Consider the following 23,626-nt stretch of genomic DNA (forward strand, 5'->3'; position numbering starts at 1 on the left):
CATGAAGTGAAAATCAAGACGAAATCATATGCGCACATAAACAATGCAGGCCTTAGTTCCGTGGTGAAAAATAAAATGATAAAAAATCATGCTCGTTTGAATGAATTACAATAACTAATCTAGGCAGGTGGTAGTGTTTGGAGAGAGCTGAACTCACAATCGGAAGGCTGCGAGCACCAATGCCAATCGGAGGTCAACTCGGCCAATCATTTCATCAGGGACAATAAAATGTACACCACTTTGTTGCAAGTCAGCATTGGTTAAACAATGAAAATGCAGAGGCCCTCTCTGTATAAATGTGTGTTTGAGCAGGGACACAGTTTGGTCTGTAATTAGAATCCACCTATTTGAGCACCAACGTATGGGTCTTAAGGTTTGCCCACAACGCAGAGATGATGCCACCAGATAGCATGGCATCTCTAGACAATGATTGCAAAGTTGTAAGCCTTTTGTCGAGCAAGACCAAAGCAACTCGGTTCAATCCCATTACAGCTGACTGGCTCTTGTGAACATTCCAATACTTTTGAAATCATATCCAGCCAAGTTATTTGATCTCCCTGCTCAAACCAGCATTTGGACAGTGCTCCTTTCCATTGGTGGCCCTGAGCCAATTGTGGCAATTCCACGATATCATGGTGGGGAGCAATATATCCAGAGAATAATCACTGCTGACTTTCCACTAAGTGGTACTTACATTAGTCATATACAAGGCTGAGTCATCTCCCGACTGGGTTGAACTCGCAACCTTTGAACTTGCAACCTTACATTTGTGAGCCATGCGTTCAAACCATGGCGCCAACCAGTTAGGGCGCCACGGTGGCAAGATGTTAACTACCTCGCTTGGTATACAGGAGGTCGCAGGTTCGATCCCGACCATGACGCCTGTATATATGGACTTTGCGTGTTTTCCTCGTGGTCGTGTAGATTTTTCTCTAGTTCCTCCGGGTTTTTCCCTCCACATTTAGAAACATGCGTTTGGAGTATTTGGCATCTATACATTTCCACGTGATGAAAAGCCACTTCATTAAGATATCATTTGTGGCCAGGTCGGTTCTGAAAAAAGAGCTATATAGCTCAGTGGCCTTACCTGATAAAAAAAACTATGTTTAGTTTATAGTTTTACGTGGAAATATGAGGAATGACATTGGACCATTCTTGGACAACGTTGACAAAGAGATCATACATACGTAATTGAGAAGTAAAGAAATGCTGTACTTTTTGATAAGCAGAATGAAGAGTATTATTTATTGCGATATGGAGAGCGGGGAGTGTGTGTAGAGCTGGGTGTGCTAGTGCGTGTCTGTGATGCAGTGCTGTGGATGTAGGTGCTGGTGGATCATATAAATGCATGAAACTCTCCAAGGTGCTTGACTGTCAGGTGGCAAAGAGATGACAGTCCGACAAGTGAGTTTTTTTTAAAAACCCACTTTAGAATATTATAATTTTGTATGCGTGGGTTTTCTCTGGGTACTCATTTCATTGCACACAAAGAAAAACGATCCCTAACATATATTTGGCCAAACATCCCAATACGGAACCCTCCCGACTCACTCATTCATTCCTGGGAAAGTTAATTAAATTAGTATTTGCACACTGCCTGTCCCCATAGTCTAGAAGTCTCTTTCCCCAGCTTACCGTGCTTGTTGACTCTGTCCCTGTTCAAGCCGATACTCAATATCTTCCTCTTTACCTCTGCCTATCACCGACTGACTTCCCCTTTTCCCTCTTCAATATAAATATGCCAACTGTCCCTATGTAGTATCTTGGTCGCATGTAGACGCGATATGCATTCTAATTGTAATGGTCTGGCCCACTAAACCTGAGTTTGAATTCCAGGCTTGGATAATATCGACCGACAACAGCGGTGGATGATATCTGAACCGTTGCTGAGAAGCCCTCTGAACGCCAAACCTCCAACAACTACACTGACCAGCATGGCAATGCATGGTCAAACAACTCCCAGAGCCAAGAGATGTGGGGAGGCCTTCATCCAGCAGTGGACAAAGGGCTGCAAATAATTATGATAATTACTATCGCAAACATAAATGTTCTGGGTCAGTCATGTGCTAACCAATTGAGCCACATTGGTATCTCCGATTACTGTGCTCAGTAAGTGCCTCTTTATGGACACCAGTGTGTCATCTACCACCATGAAACACAAACTTCTGCTATTGCAATCTCGCAAGGATTTATGTTATGGATAAGTGCCCGCATGGTTAGAAACAATATGCCCCGGTGAGGTTGTTTTTTTTTGCCAGTGTTATGTTTTTATCACTTACTGGGAATCTGTATTTTACTCTATTTCAACATATATTGCTGGTGAGTTCATAACAATATAGATGAGATACGTATGCACTTGTATAATCCATGAATAAAAAATGTGCACGTGTAAGGTTTCCATGGCAAATCTAAATGCATTTAACTATAAATTGTCATGCAAAATGCCATACTTTGGTTAATGTGTTTTTATCATTACATATATCATGGTTTGGTAATTTTTTTAAATGCTTTCCAGCATAAAAAAAAAACTATTTAGGCAACCACTTATTCATGTTTAGTCTGGCCATGTTTAGCTGATAAAGTGATTCTCATGGGTGTACAATTAAGTTGACATTTTCAGTTAAGGGACCATAACGCTGCTTCGTGATAAATTACTACTTGTCTTTTGGCTCGAGAAATAAGGATGCAATCACGAATGTTACGATCGTTAACCAACAGATGCGTTTACGGGCTTGTTTGTATATTAGCCAGAGCGGGGCCTCTCTGTGCGCCGTTGCATAAAATGTGACCAGGTGTCGACTTGGTCGTTTTAAGGCAGCGCTGACGAACGTGTTTGCGTTCTTAGAAGTAGCCGCGACTGCTATTGTTAGTAGTTTAATAGCACGAGAGCTATTATTGTAAAAAATAATAATAATCAGACAACAGGTCTTCTTCACATATCCATCTCTCCATGTAAGATAATTATATTTTCATACAATGTATATTACATGTGTATAATGTATATTTATATGATATATATTGTATGTATCTTTGTTTACACAACTCATCAGCCGCACACTCTTCTGAGAGTGCATAATTTCAGCGGCGTTGTTTCAAGACAAGCAAAACCGTGAAGCCGTTTCGAACAACAGCGTCCCTTCAGCATAATTCTGCTTGCACGACTCAATCGTCATGAATCACCACTCTTATAGACTACGAGTATTAGTCACGTTGTAGCAGCAATGCCGCTGGTGTGAAGTAAGCGAAATGTCGCGGAGGCTGTAGCTGCTGCTGCTGTGCGTGTGCGCGTGTGTGTGTGTGTGCACGTGCGTGTGTGTGTGTGCACGTGCGTGTGTGTGCATGTGTGTGTGCACGTGCGTGTGTGTGCGCGTGCGTGTGTGTGCGCGTGTGTGTGTGTGCATGTGTGTGTGTGTGCATGTGTGTGTGTAGTGGGGAGTGGCAGTGTAGCGGTTAGCGCGCTGCGCTATAAACCTGGCGACCCGGGTTCGATTCCCGCTCACGGCCAACACCAGTGACGATTATCTGAACCGGTCCTGGGCCTCCCCTAGGTCGACTCAGCCTTAAATGAGTACCTGGTGCGGTGTGTAAACATCGCCACTGGGGAGACAAAGGCGGTCGGGCGTGGTGCTGGCCACCCACCCCCTCGTGTATATAGGTGCTCTCTAACAGCACTTGCCCCTACAGTCTGTTAAGGCTATACGGGGGATCTTTGTCTCTGTGCGTGTGTGTGCGCGCGTGTGTGTGCGCGCGCGTGTGCGCTGCCCCCGTACTCGAGAGCTGCACGGTGATGCGGTCGGACAGCGCCGTGCCGCCGCTGTTGCTCGCTCGGCACTGGTACTCCCCCTCGTAGCGCTCGGCCCGGCCGCCCCCAACCACGTCCACGACGAGCGTCCCCGAGTCGGCGCGCATCTGCACGCGTTCGTCGGCCTCCGGGTGGAAATCGACGCCGTCCTTCGTCCAGTGGAAGCTGCGGGAGGCATCGTCGAATGCACATCGTGAAGAAAGGTCTCGGGGAGCAGAGCACTGAGCTCAGCAGTGCTGAAGCCCTGAGTATGGTTCTGGCTTTCTAACCTGTCAGTGATGAAACTAGGTGCTGGAGTGTAACTGAGTTGTGGTCTCAGCAGAGTCAACAACAACAACCGCCATTCGCCACTAAGTGGCGGTGACGTCACCACGACACTTGTGTCAGACCATGTGCACCTTAAGGCCACGTGAAGTGTCGAACACCCGCTGGCAGGAGGTCACGGGGCAGACCCAGGTGCCACGGGTCGACTGACTGAGATGACCGAGATGACTGGCTGATACTCCACCTGTGACCCCTACTGTGCCAACTTGCTGTGCTTTAGCCACCCGGCAACAATGCACACACACACACACTCAGGCGTTTGTATGGATTATTCCAGAGTCCGGGAATAAACAATACAATCTGAAGTAGCCGGGTAGATTCGGTCAGGGTGCTGAACTGGCACCGCTGGGATCCAGTGCTTCAAATGCAGGCATCCAGCTGCTTGCGATAAGCTGGGGGTTTCATTGTAGTGAGCTAATGGTCTCAGCATGATCACGAATACATAAGCACACACACATTATTTTTCTGCATTACTTTGCCTACATAGCAGCTGTAAGAAGTAAAATAATAATATCGGTTTGACTTCCACAAATGACTTTCTCTGCAGCAAGGCATGTGGCACAGTGCACCCCCATGGATAAGCAGATCACTTGAAGGGATCTTAGAAGTAGTTGTATTAAATTATCTTCCATGAGCCATTCCCTAACACACACACAAGACATATACACTGGCCTGCAAGAATTCTGAATGGAAGTTTAATTTGATGACGCAAATCCCTAATTCTAAATTGCCTTTGCAGACCGCTTTATCCATATTTGGGGCATGCCGTATAGATGCTCTGCAAAAATGTTCACCGCATGCAAATGTACAAACATTGTTTATACATAAGAAGTTAAATGAATCAAATTCAATCAGAACATAGATGTAATGTATTTTTGTGTGGTTATTTTTGGTATTCCTTGAGATAGTGATATAAACTCCACATTATCATTGTGAGGGGCAATTTATGCACCAATTTAGATTAGACACAAAACAGCATTAATAATGGGCTGAGTTGACCCCTGGCTGGGATTTGAACTCACAACAATACAATTTAAAGTCAAACTTTTAATCGTAGTGCCTACCATGTGGTTAGTGTTTAACCAAAGAAGATGGGATCACATTCTAATCATGGCAATTTTATTGCCCTCAGCATTAAAAATAATTATTACGCATTAAAAATACAACTTATTTTTCCCAGGCACACTCAAAATATTTTTGTTTGATAAACAAAATGTTAAAGATATGTTTTTAAACAATGCACAACAGTTGTTTACTGTTACATTTAGTCTGGTGTCTCAAATGCTGAAGGCAAAAAGCTGAGCATAGCAATTACTGGTGGCATTGTGATACCGTGTCAAGCCGTATAGAGTGAGCTGCTGATTTTCATCCTCTAATAGGGCTCCGACCACTGCTGGTAATGATCTTCATCACATCGTGAGCCTTTCTCTTGGTTATCTTCTGCTAAGTGCGGCCAACAAATCCAGGGCACTAACGTCACCCTCAGAATGATTGCGAGTGACGTAAAGCAGATGGGCTTTTCTGAAATTGCGTGATATTTTATCGAAACAATTCTGTCCATTTGCGGTGCTAATAATACATCGGTGAGTGGGTGAGATTATTTTAGCAGGTGAGAACTCATTGCGATGCATTAATTGGCATTTTAAATATAAAGGGGTAACTTTGGCTAAACGGTGGCATTATTCAAAAGCATTATTCGAGTGTGTGCTAGTGTTGGCAGCTACAATTAGAAGAACACCATTACATACATTGTCACTTTCTGGTTGCTTTCTGTGGGCTCGACAGGCAGTGAACAATCTATGGGTAAAAGTGTTGCAAAGCAATGCTTGACGGTCTTTATAATGATGATTGCTGCTACTGCAGTTGCTCAAAATGATGTTGATGAGGAAAATAATAACGATGCTGCTGCTGGGTTTATGGAAGATTTCACAATAACATATCTCAAAAAGTTGGAAAAGCCCACTCGTGGGAGAAAAATTACTGGGCTCACAATGATACCACCAAAACACAGCAGCTTAAAATCTGCCGAGACTCTCAGCCTTATTACACCTCTCAGACGAAATAAAATCTGGCCAGTAGCAGATGGGCAGTATAGATTAAGCATGATACGGTAATTAAATAACGTGTCAAGGCTATTGCGTTTCATATAATCCAATAGACGTGCAAAAAAAAAAAACTTAATACGCACAGTGGCACGTGGCCTTTACTCTGGCAGGAGAGGAGTGCGGTTGGCAATCGCATCGACACGGTGGCAGGCATTAATGACAGTGCTGATGTAAGCGGGCTGATGGGACAATGCTTTTACAGCGGCGCATTACGCGAGTGTGATTACATTGGGCTCTCCGCTCGCTCGGCACCAAAAGCTTTTTAGACGCCACGTTCCCAGTGGGACAAACGCCACCCCCCCCACACACACCCATCACCAAACGCGACCGCAATTGATGAGCAGGCGTGTGTCACTTTAAAAGAGCTGTGGGCAGCATAAGATTTCCGCGTGGATATGTGACATCGCATATCGGTGGTATTGTTTTACCACGGGTCCCTCTTAAGCAACAACACCTTGATTTATGTGGGTGGCTGCGATGTGAAGAGATACTGGTGGATGCCTCCCTCGTACGTGGCTGTGGAGTGGAATTTTTGGACGCGTGTTTTTGTATTCTGTCCGTCAGTTGCATAAATCAAGGTCACTGTTGCAAAGGAGACTAGAGCTGGGACGATTTATCGGTTAAGTCGATAAATTTACTAAAAATTGTAGTGATTTTTTAGGTGTGTTTGATTACTCGGGCCCATTTAAAGACGGCAACCTCCTCCACGCCGTGCCGCATGAAGGCAGGAACCCACGGACGAGCCACGCCCCGCGTGACGCGGCTGATAATGCGGATTACATCACCAAGGTTTAGCTCTTGACCTCCCGTCCAGCAGCACATTTGACAACCGAGGTTGTCAAATGTGCTATCCGATTGGTTGAGTAATCAAACTGATATTAATAATTGATTACTTTAATAATTGGATATCCCAGCTCTAAACGAGACTTTCTGTGCCAGTGGACTTTCATGCAATAAAATAAAGAGCAATGAACTCAACTGGGTTGAAAAAATGTTTCCTTGAGGATTTATTTTTTATTTTTAATGCAAATCCAAACACTCGATGGATCCTATGTTTTGTTGCAAGACTGTTGCCAGATCGAAAAGGAACCTCGCAAGATCACGGTTGAGTGATTTTCTCCATCCACTGCATTTCAAGAGAGACTGTCATCGACTGTGCTCCCTTACATGTCCCTGCTTTGATAGTCGCAAGACTGTGCTGCCATTATTTTACGCGATTTTATTTTTTTTAGGATATGTGACACTACCACCATTTTCCTTGACGTTCTGCGAACGAAGATTCTTTGAGAGGCCTTCCATTTTTAAGCTTCCTTTTTTTTGATTAAGACAACATTTTTGCGTCGTTCACTTTATACGTACAAATGCCTAAATGTTTCATTTTTAACGTGAAACATTGTGCAAATGGAAATGAATCGTGGTTTATGTGCCGTTGAGGTGTTTTAAATGCTTCCGATTCTGGAAAGTTATTAGATTTATGAGAACAAGGCAATGCAAGTGAAATCCCGTCAAGTCACAGGTTGTCCTTAGAAGCTTAAACATTCTTACTCGATGACTCAGAGGCACTTTCCAAGATAAAAAAGTCGTTATCATATGATTATAAACTATTAACCTGAAAGCACAGTAGCTCTAGGTCGGACTTGTCTCATCCTAATCTCACCCAGATCCAGAACGTGGACGACCAGAATGAATACCTCATCTGAGACCCAAAAATGACACCGCTTGGCTTTGACATTCCTCTAAGATACCGGCGGTGGGACCATCAACGGCATCAGAACATTAACAGGCCGATGCACACAGCAGCTCCATGAATAGAAAATTAAAGGCAGGCCACTGTATGATTGTGGCCAAGCAAAGCAAGCTATGTACCGTATCATAAACCACTGAAATTTGCACTCCTTCAACGGAGGAATAGTAACGACATGAATTCTCTCCCGAAGCTCTCTCATGCCTAGCGGACATTGACATTTAGCGCATGCTTATATTGACATACGCAAGAATAGAATAGAAACAATTGAGACGGTTGAATTTAAATCTCAGTTGGTGGTCTACTTAGCCCATCATCCTTTTGGGGTTGATACAATATTTGCCAATTTTTGGTAGCTAATCAACGGTTTCCTATCAAGCCACGAATGTCTGAATTGTAAATGTGGAATCTCCGCCACTGGATATTCCACCCATTTACTCATTTTAGCCAGGAGACAGGTTTATTTTTTAATGTAATTCATAAAATTCAATCGGCAACCAAATCCAAAAATCGAGTATTCTCCAGGTCAACTCAGCCTGAACTGAGTAACTCGTGCAGAGTGGTCATGAACCTGAGAAATGGGAAGACAAAGACTGTCAAGAAAACAATGGTGCTGGCCACATCTCCTCTTTACATGCCACCAAGGGTCAAGAGGTCATCATAGTCAATGCTGTTGATTCCCCCACATCTCGCCATCACGTCCTTTCATCAGCAAGATCCCATATTTGTTGTAAAGTTGATACTCTACCACAAAGGTTGCTTGCCCACCCCTGAGCATCCAAAGCCTGCTTCAGTATCCTGCCCTAACTGCACACAATGCCCCACCCATTGCAACCTCCCGTTCCTCAGTACACATTGCCGTTTTCTATTCCAACCTTCCAAGTTGCTTACCCTATTCTTCAACGAAATTCCGAGCATGTTTCACATACATCTGTTTAAAGGCCAGAATTTTTTTAAAATACCCATCTTCCAAATTGCTTGCCCTATCCTTCCTCCATTAACTTTCTCACATTTTCCACATGTACCACCATTCATAGCCAAAAGCTTATTTAGTAGTTGCTTTGTAAGAGTCCACCTTTCTGACCCGTGCATTAACAGACATTACTCCTGCCTCAAACAACAATCTTTCAAATGCTACGGTTGACATCTCGACATTTAAAAAGCGTTTTATGAAATCCATCAAAAAACCCACCCTGCTAATGCAATGCTTCTTGTTCTTCTTCTCACAACCTCCTGTATTATGCTCAGCCACCACGATAACCCTAAGAGAGTTATGCTAACAGCACTTGCTCTGACACTCTCGACATTGCACCTTGGCTCTGGGTTTGTGTCAGTATGTCTTTGTGTGCTTATGTGTGTGTGTGTGTGCGTGCGTGTGTGGGAATGAACCCAGCAACCCGAGTTCGTTTCCCGCTCACTGCCAACACCAGTGAAGATCATCACCAGTGAAAATCATCTGAACTGGTCCTGGGCCACCCCTAAGTCGACTCAGCGTCAAATGAGTACCGGGTGCGGTGTGCAAACATCGCCACGAGGGAGACAAAGGCGGCAAGGCGTGGTGCAGGCCACCCACCTCCTAGTGTGCCGTGCCGGCCTTCATAGGCGCTCGATAAAATCACTTGCCCCAACAGTCGTTTTGAAGCTATACGGGGGATTCATTCTCATTGTGCGCGTGCGTGTTACCTTGGTGGTGGGTTGCCCTTAGCTTCACACTGAATCTCAATGTTGTCTCGGGGGTCCACAATGTAGTTCTTTGGTGACTGAGCCGTGATGGTTGGAGGTTGTTTGACTGCAGGTGGCAACAAAGGTAACGCTGTTATTTGAGCAGCAGCAGCAGCAGCGCCGCTTAAACAATGAGTGCACACACGTGTACACGAATACAAATACTACGCGCGTTGTAGGCAACCTGTACACGGACTCTGTCCCCCTGCTCAAACAAGCCCTCGGTTAGCGGTGGAAATTCCACGTTTGTATGTCTCTCCATGGGACAGCCACTGTTGATTCCCTATGAAGTTCTTATTGCACTGGCACTATCCACTCCTGATGCACGCCCCTGACCACAGCGTCACACATCTCCTTCTATCGGCCCCGCGTTGGGTGATGATTAGACAAAGCCACTTAACACCCTCCTCTGCCGTGACTCGGCGCAGTAGCAGGGGGCTAAGGGAGGCGTGCGGACGGTGGCGTGCGGAGAAACGCGGGTGAGCACGTGTTGTCACCTTGGCAGAGGCGCGAGATTGATGTCAGGGGAGCCTCAGGGCCGGTTTTCACCATTGGGAATGGGACACCGTTAATGGGTGACGAGTAATGAGCCTGCAGGCTTCCCTACGGCCCCACACAGCCAAGCCAGCCAATGCGTATGGCACGGAGGTGATGTCAACAATGAGATGGGGACTTTTAACAAATTGGATGAGTGATGGGTGTCATCAATCAAATTTCATGCATCTTGTGTGTGTCCTCATACAACGCATGCACAAGTGCTGTATAGCAGTATATTTGTTGGGATTTTCTGATCAAGCATCAACAAATCTTAGAAGCATTTTCTATGCTCAACGTTGCAATGATTTACATTTGAAGGCCATAAAATCACTCCCCTTTACTTTTTTATCTATATTTAATGAACAGCTTTCGTCTTGACCGGATTATAGATGCAATTATTTTTGAGTCGTGAGTGAGTAATGTTAACATCTGTCTAGTTCTCACTTATAATTATTTCTTTTTTAATACGGTAAGTTGACAATCTGACTGCAAATTCTATTTTCAATGGCTTACAATTTGCTGAGTCTAACACTCACCAAAATTCCCTTTTTGAAATGTAAAATTTCCTCAAAGGTAGATTTTTTTTTTTTACTAATGTCTAATATACAAATAATGCGTAGATGCACGAACGTATTGTGTGTGCAGGAAAGCATGCCTCGTTTCCAAATCTGCACTCACATTCAGCTACAATCAGTAATAATCAGAGGTGGGACAAAGTCATTGTTATGCAAGTCCAAGTCGAGTCGCAAGTCATCAAATTCATGACTCGAGTCTGACTCGAGTCCAAGTCACATGACTCGAGTCCACATCTCATAGGTGGGACAAAGTCATTGTTATGCAAGTCCAAGTCGAGTCGCAAGTCATCAAATTCATGACTCGAGTCTGACTCGAGTCCAAGTCACATGACTCGAGTCCACATCTCATAGGTGGGACAAAGTCATTGTTATGCAAGTCCAAGTCGAGTCGCAAGTCATCAAATTCATGACTCGAGTCTGACTCGAGTCCAAGTCACATGACTCGAGTCCACACCTCATAGGTGGGACAAAGTCATTGTTATGCAAGTCCAAGTCGAGTCGCAAGTCATCAAATTCATGACTCGAGTCTGACTCGAGTCCAAGTCACATGACTCGAGTCCACATCTCATAGGTGGGACAAAGTCATTGTTATGCAAGTCCAAGTCGAGTCGCAAGTCATCAAATTCATGACTCGAGTCTGACTCGAGTCCAAGTCACATGACTCGAGTCCACATCTCATAGGTGGGACAAAGTCATTGTTATGCAAGTCCAAGTCGAGTCGCAAGTCATCAAATTCATGACTCGAGTCTGACTCGAGTCCAAGTCACATGACTCGAGTCCACATCTCATAGGTGGGACAAAGTCATTGTTATGCAAGTCCAAGTCGAGTCGCAAGTCATCAAATTCATGACTCGAGTCTGACTCGAGTCCAAGTCACATGACTCGAGTCCACATCTCATAGGTGGGACAAAGTCATTGTTATGCAAGTCCAAGTCGAGTCGCAAGTCATCAAATTCATGACTCGAGTCTGACTCGAGTCCAAGTCACATGACTCGAGTCCACATCTCATAGGTGGGACAAAGTCATTGTTATGCAAGTCCAAGTCGAGTCGCAAGTCATCAAATTCATGACTCGAGTCTGACTCGAGTCCAAGTCACATGACTCGAGTCCACATCTCATAGGTGGGACAAAGTCATTGTTATGCAAGTCCAAGTCGAGTCGCAAGTCATCAAATTCATGACTCGAGTCTGACTCGAGTCCAAGTCACATGACTCGAGTCCACATCTCATAGGTGGGACAAAGTCATTGTTATGCAAGTCCAAGTCGAGTCGCAAGTCATCAAATTCATGACTCGAGTCTGACTCGAGTCCAAGTCACATGACTCGAGTCCACATCTCATAGGTGGGACAAAGTCATTGTTATGCAAGTCCAAGTCGAGTCGCAAGTCATCAAATTCATGACTCGAGTCTGACTCGAGTCCAAGTCACATGACTCGAGTCCACATCTCATAGGTGGGACAAAGTCATTGTTATGCAAGTCCAAGTCGAGTCGCAAGTCATCAAATTCATGACTCGAGTCTGACTCGAGTCCAAGTCACATGACTCGAGTCCACATCTCATAGGTGGGACAAAGTCATTGTTATGCAAGTCCAAGTCGAGTCGCAAGTCATCAAATTCATGACTCGAGTCTGACTCGAGTCCAAGTCACATGACTCGAGTCCACATCTCATAGGTGGGACAAAGTCATTGTTATGCAAGTCCAAGTCGAGTCGCAAGTCATCAAATTCATGACTCGAGTCTGACTCGAGTCCAAGTCACATGACTCGAGTCCACATCTCATAGGTGGGACAAAGTCATTGTTATGCAAGTCCAAGTCGAGTCGCAAGTCATCAAATTCATGACTCGAGTCTGACTCGAGTCCAAGTCACATGACTCGAGTCCACATCTCATAGGTGGGACAAAGTCATTGTTATGCAAGTCCAAGTCGAGTCGCAAGTCATCAAATTCATGACTCGAGTCTGACTCGAGTCCAAGTCACATGACTCGAGTCCACACCTCTGGTAATAATAACAACAGGGTTTATTTTTCTGAAGATATTTACCTGCAAAATATGTTCATTTTAAGCATGCAAGCAGGCAAATAATGTCATGTTTTATCGTCAAAGAATAACAAATCTTATTAAGTACGACCGTTTGAGTATGGAGTACCGTACTGTATATGCAACACACACACATTGAGTTTCACACATATTGTTACATATTGTCAGTCCATAATTCGTGTGGGGTTGATAAATTGAGTTAAACTTTTTTGGAAGTCAATTGTGCTTGTTGTATGGACATACTGTACTTATCTTGGCCATAGGAATATGGAATTTCCACAACTGATCCAGGACTCCTGATGGAGATGAGCCACTACCCCTTTGTTTTAAACTACTAGGGCAGGGGTCGGCAACCTACGGCTCCGGAGCCGCATGCGGCTCTTTACGGGCTGCTTCTTGACGATATGTACGTATGTACAGTATGTACTCAGATGCATTGCGGCTCTTGAAATACTGAATTTTGTACCGAATTGGAAAGAAATGGCTCTTCTTGTTATTTTGGTTGCCGACCTCTGTACTAGGGGGACACTGACATTGACTTCAATCCCCATTGACATATTCTATCATCGTTTAAATGTGCTATTCTTTAAAGGTGAGGCTTTATAAGATTCTGAAAATAGCATCAACCGAATGTTCGCATGTACTGACGGCAAGATAGTTTACAATGTGTCTGCATAGTAATTCTTTTGTTCTTGGCAACGAAGTTTGTCTTTCGTGCATATTGAACCCCTGTGGGCTCCTCCTGGGGGTTGTCGAATTCCCTCGCCCCGTGCATTTCCCGCTACTCCATTCCCTCCCTTGTTTGCTACACTCATAACCGACGACCTGTGATGTGGCCTGTCGAGTCAATGACCCTTCTTTCTTACAAAGCTTTGAGATTAGTTTGCATAAAAGTGGTTTTAATTGTAAATCCCTATCCTTGGTACTCATGTTATCAACCCCACTGAAGATAGACTCATACTTATGATATATACAGATGTTCTACGTGCTGTATATATGAACGTGACTAATGGTTCATGCACACAAAACACGACACAGCAATGCAACGGCACAAGTATTGTGAACAAGTGCTCAACAGCGATATGGCGTTAATCCTATACGTTGTAGCGTAGCTTCTGTTATAATAAAGAATGTTTGGAAATGAAAGACTGTAACAGTAATAAAGTGCAATATTATTATTATTTCAGAGGTGGATGATCGTTCAGAACTGTATTTTTACCCTTTCTGATGACTTCCGGAAGCTACGATGCTGCGGCATTGGTAAGGATTTGCACGTGTTTTCACGCAGTATAATTTTGCAATATATTTATATTAATTTGGCTACTGCTTTGCATGATGAAAAGTTAATATTATTACGTTGATGATGCAGATTTGTGTTGATGTAAAATATATATTCGTTTTGGCTTGCAAAAGAGATGCGTAACATATTAGGTTATTTCCTCGTTACATAATATTTATCTATATATTTCTGTACGTTGATCATTGTTTTCGTGTAATTATGAACGTATTTAAATAAACTTACTTATTAGTTATCTGAAACAGTGTTCGGAAACTGAAACAAAAATATAACTTTCTTATTGAAAATAATTATTTTGCTTGACATATTTCCTCGGGTTCAATTTCAAAGAATCACTTCCTTGGCCGTGTGTTTCAAAGGTGTTTCAAATTTATACGTGTCAACAGAATTTAGTGCGAGCAATGCTGTGCAAGAGAGTGCATGCAAAAAAAAGGATGTTTGCCTGGCATTGCATGTGATTTATTATCACGACAAATTCGCCTACCATAGAAATTGGGCTCGTCGAGCATGCGGTAAATTTTCATTTTTTAACCGTCAAAAATATACACGGAATAACTGAACGAAATAAAGCCAAGGGGCAAAAACTCAATCACGGTGCAGATTTCTTCCTGCGCAACGCGTAATCTATTTAAGCCGGCAAATGGATTGCGTCATGTGCACATTTTATATTAAGGTATTTTATTACGAGAAAAAAAACAAACTAATGCCTGGGTGGATTATGAATCGGGGTAAAGACCGCACGGCATGAACTGAGACAATGCCCCCCCCCGCACGCCTCTCCATCATCTCGGCCGAGCGTCCTGTCAAATGCCCGCCTCGAATTAGGCACGGATTTCAACTCCATTAAGCAGCTCAACGGCTCGAGACAAAGATCATGAACGGGAGCAGGGGGGTCTCTCAGAGGTGAGAAATAAAAAACAGCAAAAATCGCTGGTGCTTATCGGTTTAAGACAAGGCCCCGGATTTTAAGTCTTCATACGATCCTCATCGTTGTCTTTACCACCGCCGCCACCATCACAATCGTCGTAGAGTGCTCGCTGATTTGTGACGTGGCGGACTGCAAGCTGTGTATTAACAATATTCGAGCGGGCTATTGATTCAGGATTTACTGTGGTATGCAGCTTTCCTATGGAAATGGGTTGAATGTCAATTGTTCACGTGAAGATTTGGGTGGAAAACACTCATCTTTGCATCGGAGACAATATTAATTGGGTCAAAGAACACTTCATAAAAGCACTCTTAAAAAGCAATAATTAATTTATATGCTCAATGGCTGAGAGGTGAGGAGTTTGAATGCTTGGACATTATTGCTGTGTTCAGTTGTACGTAAATTCCTGGAACAATCAGGAAATGACATTGTCTAAATAACTCAAAGCAGGGCCCCCTCTTGAAGAGAGCCTGATTAATAATTGAGAGCGTTCCTGGATGATAGACATCACTATAGTATCTGTTAATTAACACATTTGTATAACCTTCACGGAGTCTCAGGCGGCAATGCCCAAAGTTAAAGTATTGAATAACATTCATAATTGATAACAATATATTGAGGACGTACATTTAATTATATGATTCCGTTAGTTTAATGGACTACCCTCTTTTTTAAACTAACGTTTGAAAAATCACAAATATTAACAGTTACTAAACGACATGCAGAATCATTGTGTGGATATTGATCAAAGCTTTATGAGTGGATAAATCCATGAACAACTCAATTGTTTTAGAAGCAAAAGCACGTTTAAATGATATTTAACAATATTTACATCAAATTAAAAGCAGTGCAAATGTATTTTGATTATGTTAAAAGTGTATATATTACATTTTTATCGTGCCAAACTGATACTAAAGTTGTTCAAGGAGGCATGGATGGTTTACACAGCACAAAACCAAACAACACACTTACACTCTTCAAGCAATTTGTCTTATCCCAGAAGAAATGTTTCGTAAAAAGAGGAGAGAAATATGATTAGTGCGAGAGAGAAAGGGATAGAGAGAACATTGTGCATGTCACATGAATAAAACACACTTGTGAATAATGCATTTAATTAAATGTAGGCTTCATACATTAACGTCCACGCACAAAGAAGAGAAAAGGGTCATATTAACACTGTAATAATTCCGCTAAATTACCCGACATTTTAAGAACATAAGTGTCTATTTTTTTTATCCAAATGATTTGTTGATGCTGCGTAGGCAGTTGGTGCACAAGCACAGATAAGACAAAAAATACTTAACACATTCGTTAATAACACTGTGGCCTTAAAAGGAAACATAATAGTCGACGTTTCAGGCAATGTCCCTTTTTTATAGCATACACATGAAGAAGCCAGAGAGATGAAGTGGATAACAAAAGTTTGAGACTGCACTTGACACCATGGCACCTGATGAGAATTTAATTATTTTAAAGGGTCTTCTGATGTTTTCAATAAAAGTTGACTTTTATCCAGGTAGCCAATGGTTCAAATAATTCCTTACATTCAATTTGATACAACTACAAGACTGAGATTACTCTGTCAATGTTCTTCATGTGTTATAATGGGAACATAATTGAAAAAAAAAGAAATAGCCAGGAGCACACGCTTATTATTCAGTACTTTGGAGACGAGAGTTGGCATCCCACAGATAATTTGGAACTCCCAGACAGACCTACTGGCCTGTGAAGTTGGTAAGGAAATCACAGTTCAGCAAGTGAACTGGATCCATATGTTCAGATATTTGAGTTATTATCCCTCATATGCAATGCGTTTTCTCTGAATTATCAGTTTCCTCCCAAATGCCCAACACTCATGAAGAGATTTGGCCAGGATCGTCCTGAAAAAAAGTCTTGTTGACTCAGTGATATTCTCCTATACATCACAAATTTAGGCTTTCCTGGACAAACACAGTTAAGTTTAGTTGTGTTATTGTAATTCATATTTGTAAATACTACATGGTGTTCAATAGATCATTAAACATATTGCCCTGCCAGGTAAGTAAGCATAAGACTGGAGACAGAAGTGAAGGTGGACCACCAGCGTGAAAGTGAAACAGAAAATCAAAGGCAGAAATCTCCTTGGCAGCCACTTTCACAGACCACTAATCAAACCGATGTTATGGGAGGGTACTTACAGTCAAGGGGAATATTGAGAGCTGACAGCTGCCACATAAGCAGCTGTGCTACCATTACTTCAAACAGAGTCGTCCTCCGACGGGAAGCCATCTTCTCAGCTACCACTTGTTCTTGAATAAATAAATGTAAAACATAAAGCGACGAGCACTGCACTCCCACAAATCAGTTGCGGCGTCGCTTCTCTTGATGCTGCTGCTGTGTAGATTTCTCCACGACACTCAGCAGACTCACACGCGGTGCGCGTGTGAGTCTGGCGAACTGCAGGGCAGGAATAAAACAAGAGATTGGGAGGAGAGTGAGAGAGAGACAGGGGGGTGGAGTGGGGTAGGGGGAAGAGAGAGTGAGGAAACATCATATTAGGGGCAGCAGACAGTGAGGACAATAGCAGCACCCGCGCATACGTCACCTGCGACGCAAAATTAATAACGTTCGGCCCCTATCTCGCTCGCACGCACGCTTGTGCGCGTGCCCGTCTGACCCGAGAGCCACCCACACCATCAATCAGGGCCGCCGGCTCGAAACACCGAACACCACCCGTCTCCGATCATCACGACCTCTAGGAGAGGGCCCTCCTGTGACCCGCGAGGGGCGATGATGAGGGTCAGCGGTGGTGCTCGTGGCAATGGTGGTATTCCGCGAAGAAAAAATAAGAGAGACCACTATTTCCCAAACACCTTTGCCGCAAATTGAAAGACATCCGAATTAAGGCAACGCGGTCGTTGCAGAGTGGAAATCACTTCTAAAAGGGGTGATGGGGGGCCACAATCAGAGGCTTTTGTGTTATCAATTCGAGGCAGTGAATGCATGCAATCAAAAGGCAGACTCATAGATCAGCCACTTCCATTCGTTTTGGAGCTAATTTGCTCCCGTGGTAGTTGGGGTGGTGATTTTTTGCGCATGCAGTGCCCACAATTGTATAGTTGCTGTGATTTTTTTCATTCTGACTTCCTGTCTTTATCGCTAGTTTGTGCTCAGAATTTCAAGATAATTATGTGTGTGCGCTTCCTGTGTGTGTGTATGATAGTTTCCCCCAATTATTTTGTAAGGCACACTGCAGGGCATTATACAATGTGTGTGTTGCATATGCATATATATATTTTAAAATAAAACCAGAGACTATAGCAACAAAAACGACTATTTTGTCATATATGCACCACTACATATGCAATTTAATATCTGTGGTTACAACATATGGCACACAAACAGAAGGTTAGAATCATTCATTCCTATAATTTCTACCATCCCTCCATTGCCACTTCAAATGATCGCTCTAATACTTTATGGGAAGTCAAAGTTGGCTGCGCTGTGGACAAACTGCCCGATGCCAACATTGTGAAATTCCAGCACCGACTCGGTCCCCCAATATGGATGAGCATCACCAGGAGCGTGTTTCACTCTCCTTCACAACCAAAGCTCATAGATTACATTACACATTTAAAAAAAAAATCTTTCTGTAAAATGTGACCGCATGAAGACAAAACGAGACTCGGGGCGACTCCAATGTGAATCGGACATTCACAAGCCCACACAGGGAACGATGAGTAAACCAGCGCCGCAACAAAGCTATGCTTCATTATGATTGAGCCGCACATTCCGAGCTTATGATATACAGGGGGGGGGGGTAGTCACACATCCGCATCAAAACAACAACATGAGAAAAAAAAAACATCAATACATTCCAACAGCATACATATGTAAGAGCCTGCACATGTGCCTAAATCGTCACTTGAAGCCACTCCATTGGCATTCTCTAAGTTACTTCCCCTAGCACTCCGTTCCGCCCTAACTTTCAAGTTACAGACCGAGTCATATGATTAAGGAAAATCCCTTCTGGGAAAATTCTTAATGGTTTAGGATTCTTGCGTTTCAATAGGGAAGCCTAAGCCTTTTCATCAATAGCACATATCATGATGGTAAATTATTTGTGTAATGAATATAAAATTAGCATTGTCTCCCTGTTCAAATGAACACTGGGCAGTGCTCATATGTATTAGGGATCTTTATCCAGGGTAAAAAAAAAAATCCATATTTATAGTGCAAGCCACTGTCTCCATTGGACAAACGCTGCTGCTGCTGCTTTCAGACAAATGAAAGGGCAAAAGGTGCGACGCTGCAATGTCTTGCCCATGCCACCGCTGGCAGAAGTGCCCGCCTCTCGTGGGTATATTGGCCTTTGCATTTATGCTGACAAGACGCCTTGGAAGAGGTGGCAGTACCCACACGTTACCCTAACACCCACGACCTGTATGTATGTAGAACTTCTTTCGCACCATACGGAGCCAACCGTGCTAATCGGAGGTGCGGGGGGGGGACAATTGTGTTGTACTCTTCTATTACCCTGCGGAGATGAAGTTGGCCATGCGTGTTCTTGGCCACACGTGTTCTTGGCCACACCATCCTCTCGTGCGCCATGCGTGCCTTTATAGGTGCTCGCAAACAGAATTTGCCCCAACAGTATGATCAAGGCTACACGGGGTTTTTATTGTCTTTGATATTACTGTATAAATATAACAGTGATTAGTTTACTCTACAATGATGCTGGAAACTCCAATTCAGCTCTAGGCCATGCACACCTGTGTTGAAATCTGAACCTGCCTTAGGCCTCCACACAAGGTCAGCCTCAGTCAAATATAGCAATGTTATTTTTCACAGACCACTGCTTTAATCAAGGGTGTCTGAAACCTGGATTTGAACCCATGTCAATGTTCCTCTCTACATACTATGACTTGCCCATTATGAATCCCGTGAGCCACCTGGCCACCTCAGACTTTTATTTCAAATGTATATCTTGCGCCATCACCACTACCACCACCACGAACCACCATGTTGGCTGATATAAGTTTTTATGACATCATCCATACCCGTCATTCACAGGGCCGCAAAGCAGTTAGACTTGAATCATCAGATGAAAAATTAAAACGCAGGCTAAAAAAAGGGACGGCAAACGCCTCCGAGACAATAGTTTTTGAAAACCCTGGCATGCCCCATCGCCCACACTGTCAACAAGGTATCAACCACTCGTCGTGAAAATCAGCTTGGAGTTCTCTCGCCCGGTAGTTGTGTCACTCTGCCTTGTAAAGAACGCTTTGGCTTGAACAACTTAGCCTGGGGCATCAGAAATGTTAATGTTTTTCTTGCCATCGGAGTTACTCTCTTGCTTCGATACAGTGCGGTGCCCCAATGGATCACACGCCCGCGTGTTACATTCAGAGTAAATGGGCTGTCCGTGTTATACGTTCAACATATATGTTATATGAACACATTTACAACCCTCTTGTAAATCCACGAAGGCTTCCCCACACTGTGTCAGTCGTGGGGGTTGTTTGAGCATACTTCAACACGCCGGTTGAGTGCGGGTTCGCGAAGAGGGGGAGGCCCCAGAACCGGTTTACGTTTCACTTGTCACTGATGTTACCCGCAGCAGAGAATCAAACTCAGGTCACTGGGTATATACCGGTATATGGGTGGCCCACAAGTCAGGACACATAGGGTTATTTAATTTATTTTCGCACCGACATTAAAATATTGCAAGTTGTTTATTCTTCAAATCAACGTTTCTCTATTATCGTTATCGATATATAATTCGTCTTCTTCCTTTTCAGATGACATTTGAACATGGAAAGAAAATGTACCAAAGAAGAACGAGTTCAATTCGTTTTTACGTATGCTCAAGAAGGCAGCTGTAATACTTAAAAAAGAGTCCTGGATTAATTTAAATAGAAAATTAATGCGTGCATTTACGTTAATTGAAATTGGTTTGAACATTCGTTAAAATAAATGAAATAACCCTATGTGATTTGTTAAAATAAATATTATCACCTTTTGTGTCCTGACTTATGGCCCACCCTGTATGTGTGTGTCTGCATACAGTTGTGCATGACATATATCATGTATGCTGTGATATATAAAACCAATAACAATATATGCACCTGCCATTGACCTCTAGATTCACCCTGCCTAAAACAAGTGTTTTACTTGGCTCTCACTGAATGGAATGAACACCAAGTCTAAAGGGGGGGGGGGGGAGGGGTAATATCTATTTACCGTATATGTTAAACTTTATAAACACATATGCATGTGAGGGTTGCCACCTCTGAGGTTAAAACACTGCCACATATCATTGGATGAAGAAGACTATTTGAGTGCCAGATGAGGGGAGAAATACCAGCAAATGCGCCGTTTTTAGGACTGTATTATTATACAAATTACACAAAACTGGGACTTTTAGCCTACTGAGAACAAGATAATAATAACAATTACGTGGAAAAAATGATCACAGTGAGTCGCTAACGTGAGTCAGAGATTTACAGATTTCCCAGGACAGCTACTGCAACAAAGGGACGTTTCTGGGAAAACCAGGACCTTAATACACGTTCTGCACGTGGAGTACATATAGTATTTACACACCCTATTTAATTGTGTGAATATATATATGCATGTGTGTGTAGACATGTTTTGTTTACCCAGACACTGAGTGTATGGATTATATTGTGAAATTTCATGGCCAGTGTGTTCAATTTAGTTTTACATAGTGTATGCATTCTATGAGCCTCAATACACAACTCGCAACGACTTAAGAGTATTTAATTACTGACTTAAAAGCAACATGTATGGAATAACGTTATAAAAATGAAGAATCCTAATTTATATATATTTTGTGAAGATAAAAAAATCTATTTGAAACACAGTCCGATAAAGATCAAAGGTGCTAACCATGATACCTTGACAAAAATTCTCAATACCGGTCAATAATACGTCTAACCCTGGTCAAATTCCACATATCTTCCTCGAGAAAAAAAATATCCCGTATCTTTATGCTGGTTGGGCATCCATTTAAACAAGATATAGGCATCTCAGTTTATCTACCCAGTACAGATAGCTCTAAAGTAAATAAAATGTTGTGTATAATACAATCTTGAAAGGGAACTCACTTTAAATGTGACAAGCTGTCCTTCAAATATACACATACGGAGAAATTCCACACGCATAAGAAATGCGAGTTCAACTCCCGGCCAGAAGTAGACTCATCGTCCCTCCAAGGGAGGCTCAAAGCTGTGAGGGGTGCCAAGAATGTAGTGAGTAATAAACGATTTTGTAGTTTTAACGTGATTTTTTTATATTTAGTGCGTCATAATGCGTGGATGTGTCAGGTAACACTTGCGTGCGCGAGTCACAGAGCGGATAACAAACATGTGGTCCATTATCACAGGATTATGTTCAAATTTGTATTCCTTATTTCTAAGTTTTTTGTTCACAAGGGAAAATGTCATGTTCAGGCTGGGCCTGCCTGTCTATGATATCTGTAGTCAAAGCATATATATATGTGCAATTGACTATACTTGAGAACCCAGTTTAATAGCTATTAACCAAATATTTGTATTTATTTATTTTACCAGGTAAGGCCCACTGACCTATTTAGCTCTTTTTACTAAGCGACCTGGCTATCACTAATTATAGCGCGACGAAGTGGCTTATGTGGAAATTTATGGGAGTCAAATCCTCTAATCATGGCTAGCTGCCTGTATTTAAACCAAGGCCTCAGCGGTGCTGGCAAACATGTTATAATGGGAATTTCATGTAATTAACATCATTATTTTTTTTAAACAAATAGCCAGGAGCACACGCTTATTATTCAGTACTTTGGAGACAAGGGCTGGTATCCCACAGAGAGTTTGGAACTCCCAGACAGAACTACTAGGCCGTGAGGTTGGTAAAGAACCACCAAGCTACTGCACATTTTTTTCTGAAACTTTTTCTGAATACGCGCACTGAATCGTACGTGTCCCGTGAAATTAACCACAGGCTTAATGCAAACTGTTAGCAAATTATATGCTGTGAGATATAGGCTAACGAAGAAAATTTGACTTTTTACGTGACAGAGAATAAATGAGAAATGTACCCAACTGTGGTGTGGGGAGGGGGATACATTGGTGGGGCCGTGAATCATAACTCTACTACCGCAGGGTACTCACAAGGTAGTACTGTACTCATAACAAACGATTCTGGAGGGATGAAGGGCCAAGACAACCCATGGCTTGGATTTGAACTCGCATGCTTTCGTGTGGGTCTCTTACTTGAACCACAACTTACTTGGGATGGATGACCTTAAAAACGCCAAATACGGTTTTGTGTGTGTGGCAAAATAAACTCCCGTGGAAAAGTGTGAGGGAATAAGACTCACACCTTCACAAATCTGTATGGATTAACGGCCTACGTTCTATGCTGCAAATTGATAGCACCTACTATTTTACTTTTATTAATTTTAATGTTTTACCTACGTGACTTTACCGAAAAAACATAAGAATATGATAGCACCTCGTTTTCGTGCAGGTGGGTGTCTCACACAGAGTGACCTCTTCATGTTGCCCAAAACCTGC

General features: G+C 42.9%; 1 protein-coding gene across 8 annotated transcripts in view; it reads right to left on the reverse strand.

Moving 5' to 3' along the window:
- Window positions 1-23,626, reverse strand: part of LOC144934742 (neuronal cell adhesion molecule-like) — a 262,783-nt gene that overhangs the window by 90,432 nt on the left and 148,725 nt on the right. For all 8 annotated transcript variants that reach the window (XM_078860837.1, XM_078860845.1, XM_078860840.1 and 5 more), the window contains 4 exons: window positions 17,249-17,507; window positions 16,044-16,061; window positions 9,659-9,764; window positions 3,771-3,967 (listed from right to left, as the gene is read on the reverse strand). In XM_078860837.1, the coding sequence (XP_078716963.1) occupies window positions 3,771-3,967; window positions 9,659-9,764; window positions 16,044-16,061; window positions 17,249-17,339 (412 nt within the window). In that variant the 5' untranslated portion in view covers window positions 17,340-17,507. The remainder of the gene's footprint in view (window positions 1-3,770; window positions 3,968-9,658; window positions 9,765-16,043; window positions 16,062-17,248; window positions 17,508-23,626) is intronic.

This window comes from Lampetra fluviatilis, chromosome 11, assembly GCF_964198595.1.
Source record: "Lampetra fluviatilis chromosome 11, kcLamFluv1.1, whole genome shotgun sequence".
In the NCBI taxonomy this organism is placed as follows: domain Eukaryota; kingdom Metazoa; phylum Chordata; class Hyperoartia; order Petromyzontiformes; family Petromyzontidae; genus Lampetra; species Lampetra fluviatilis.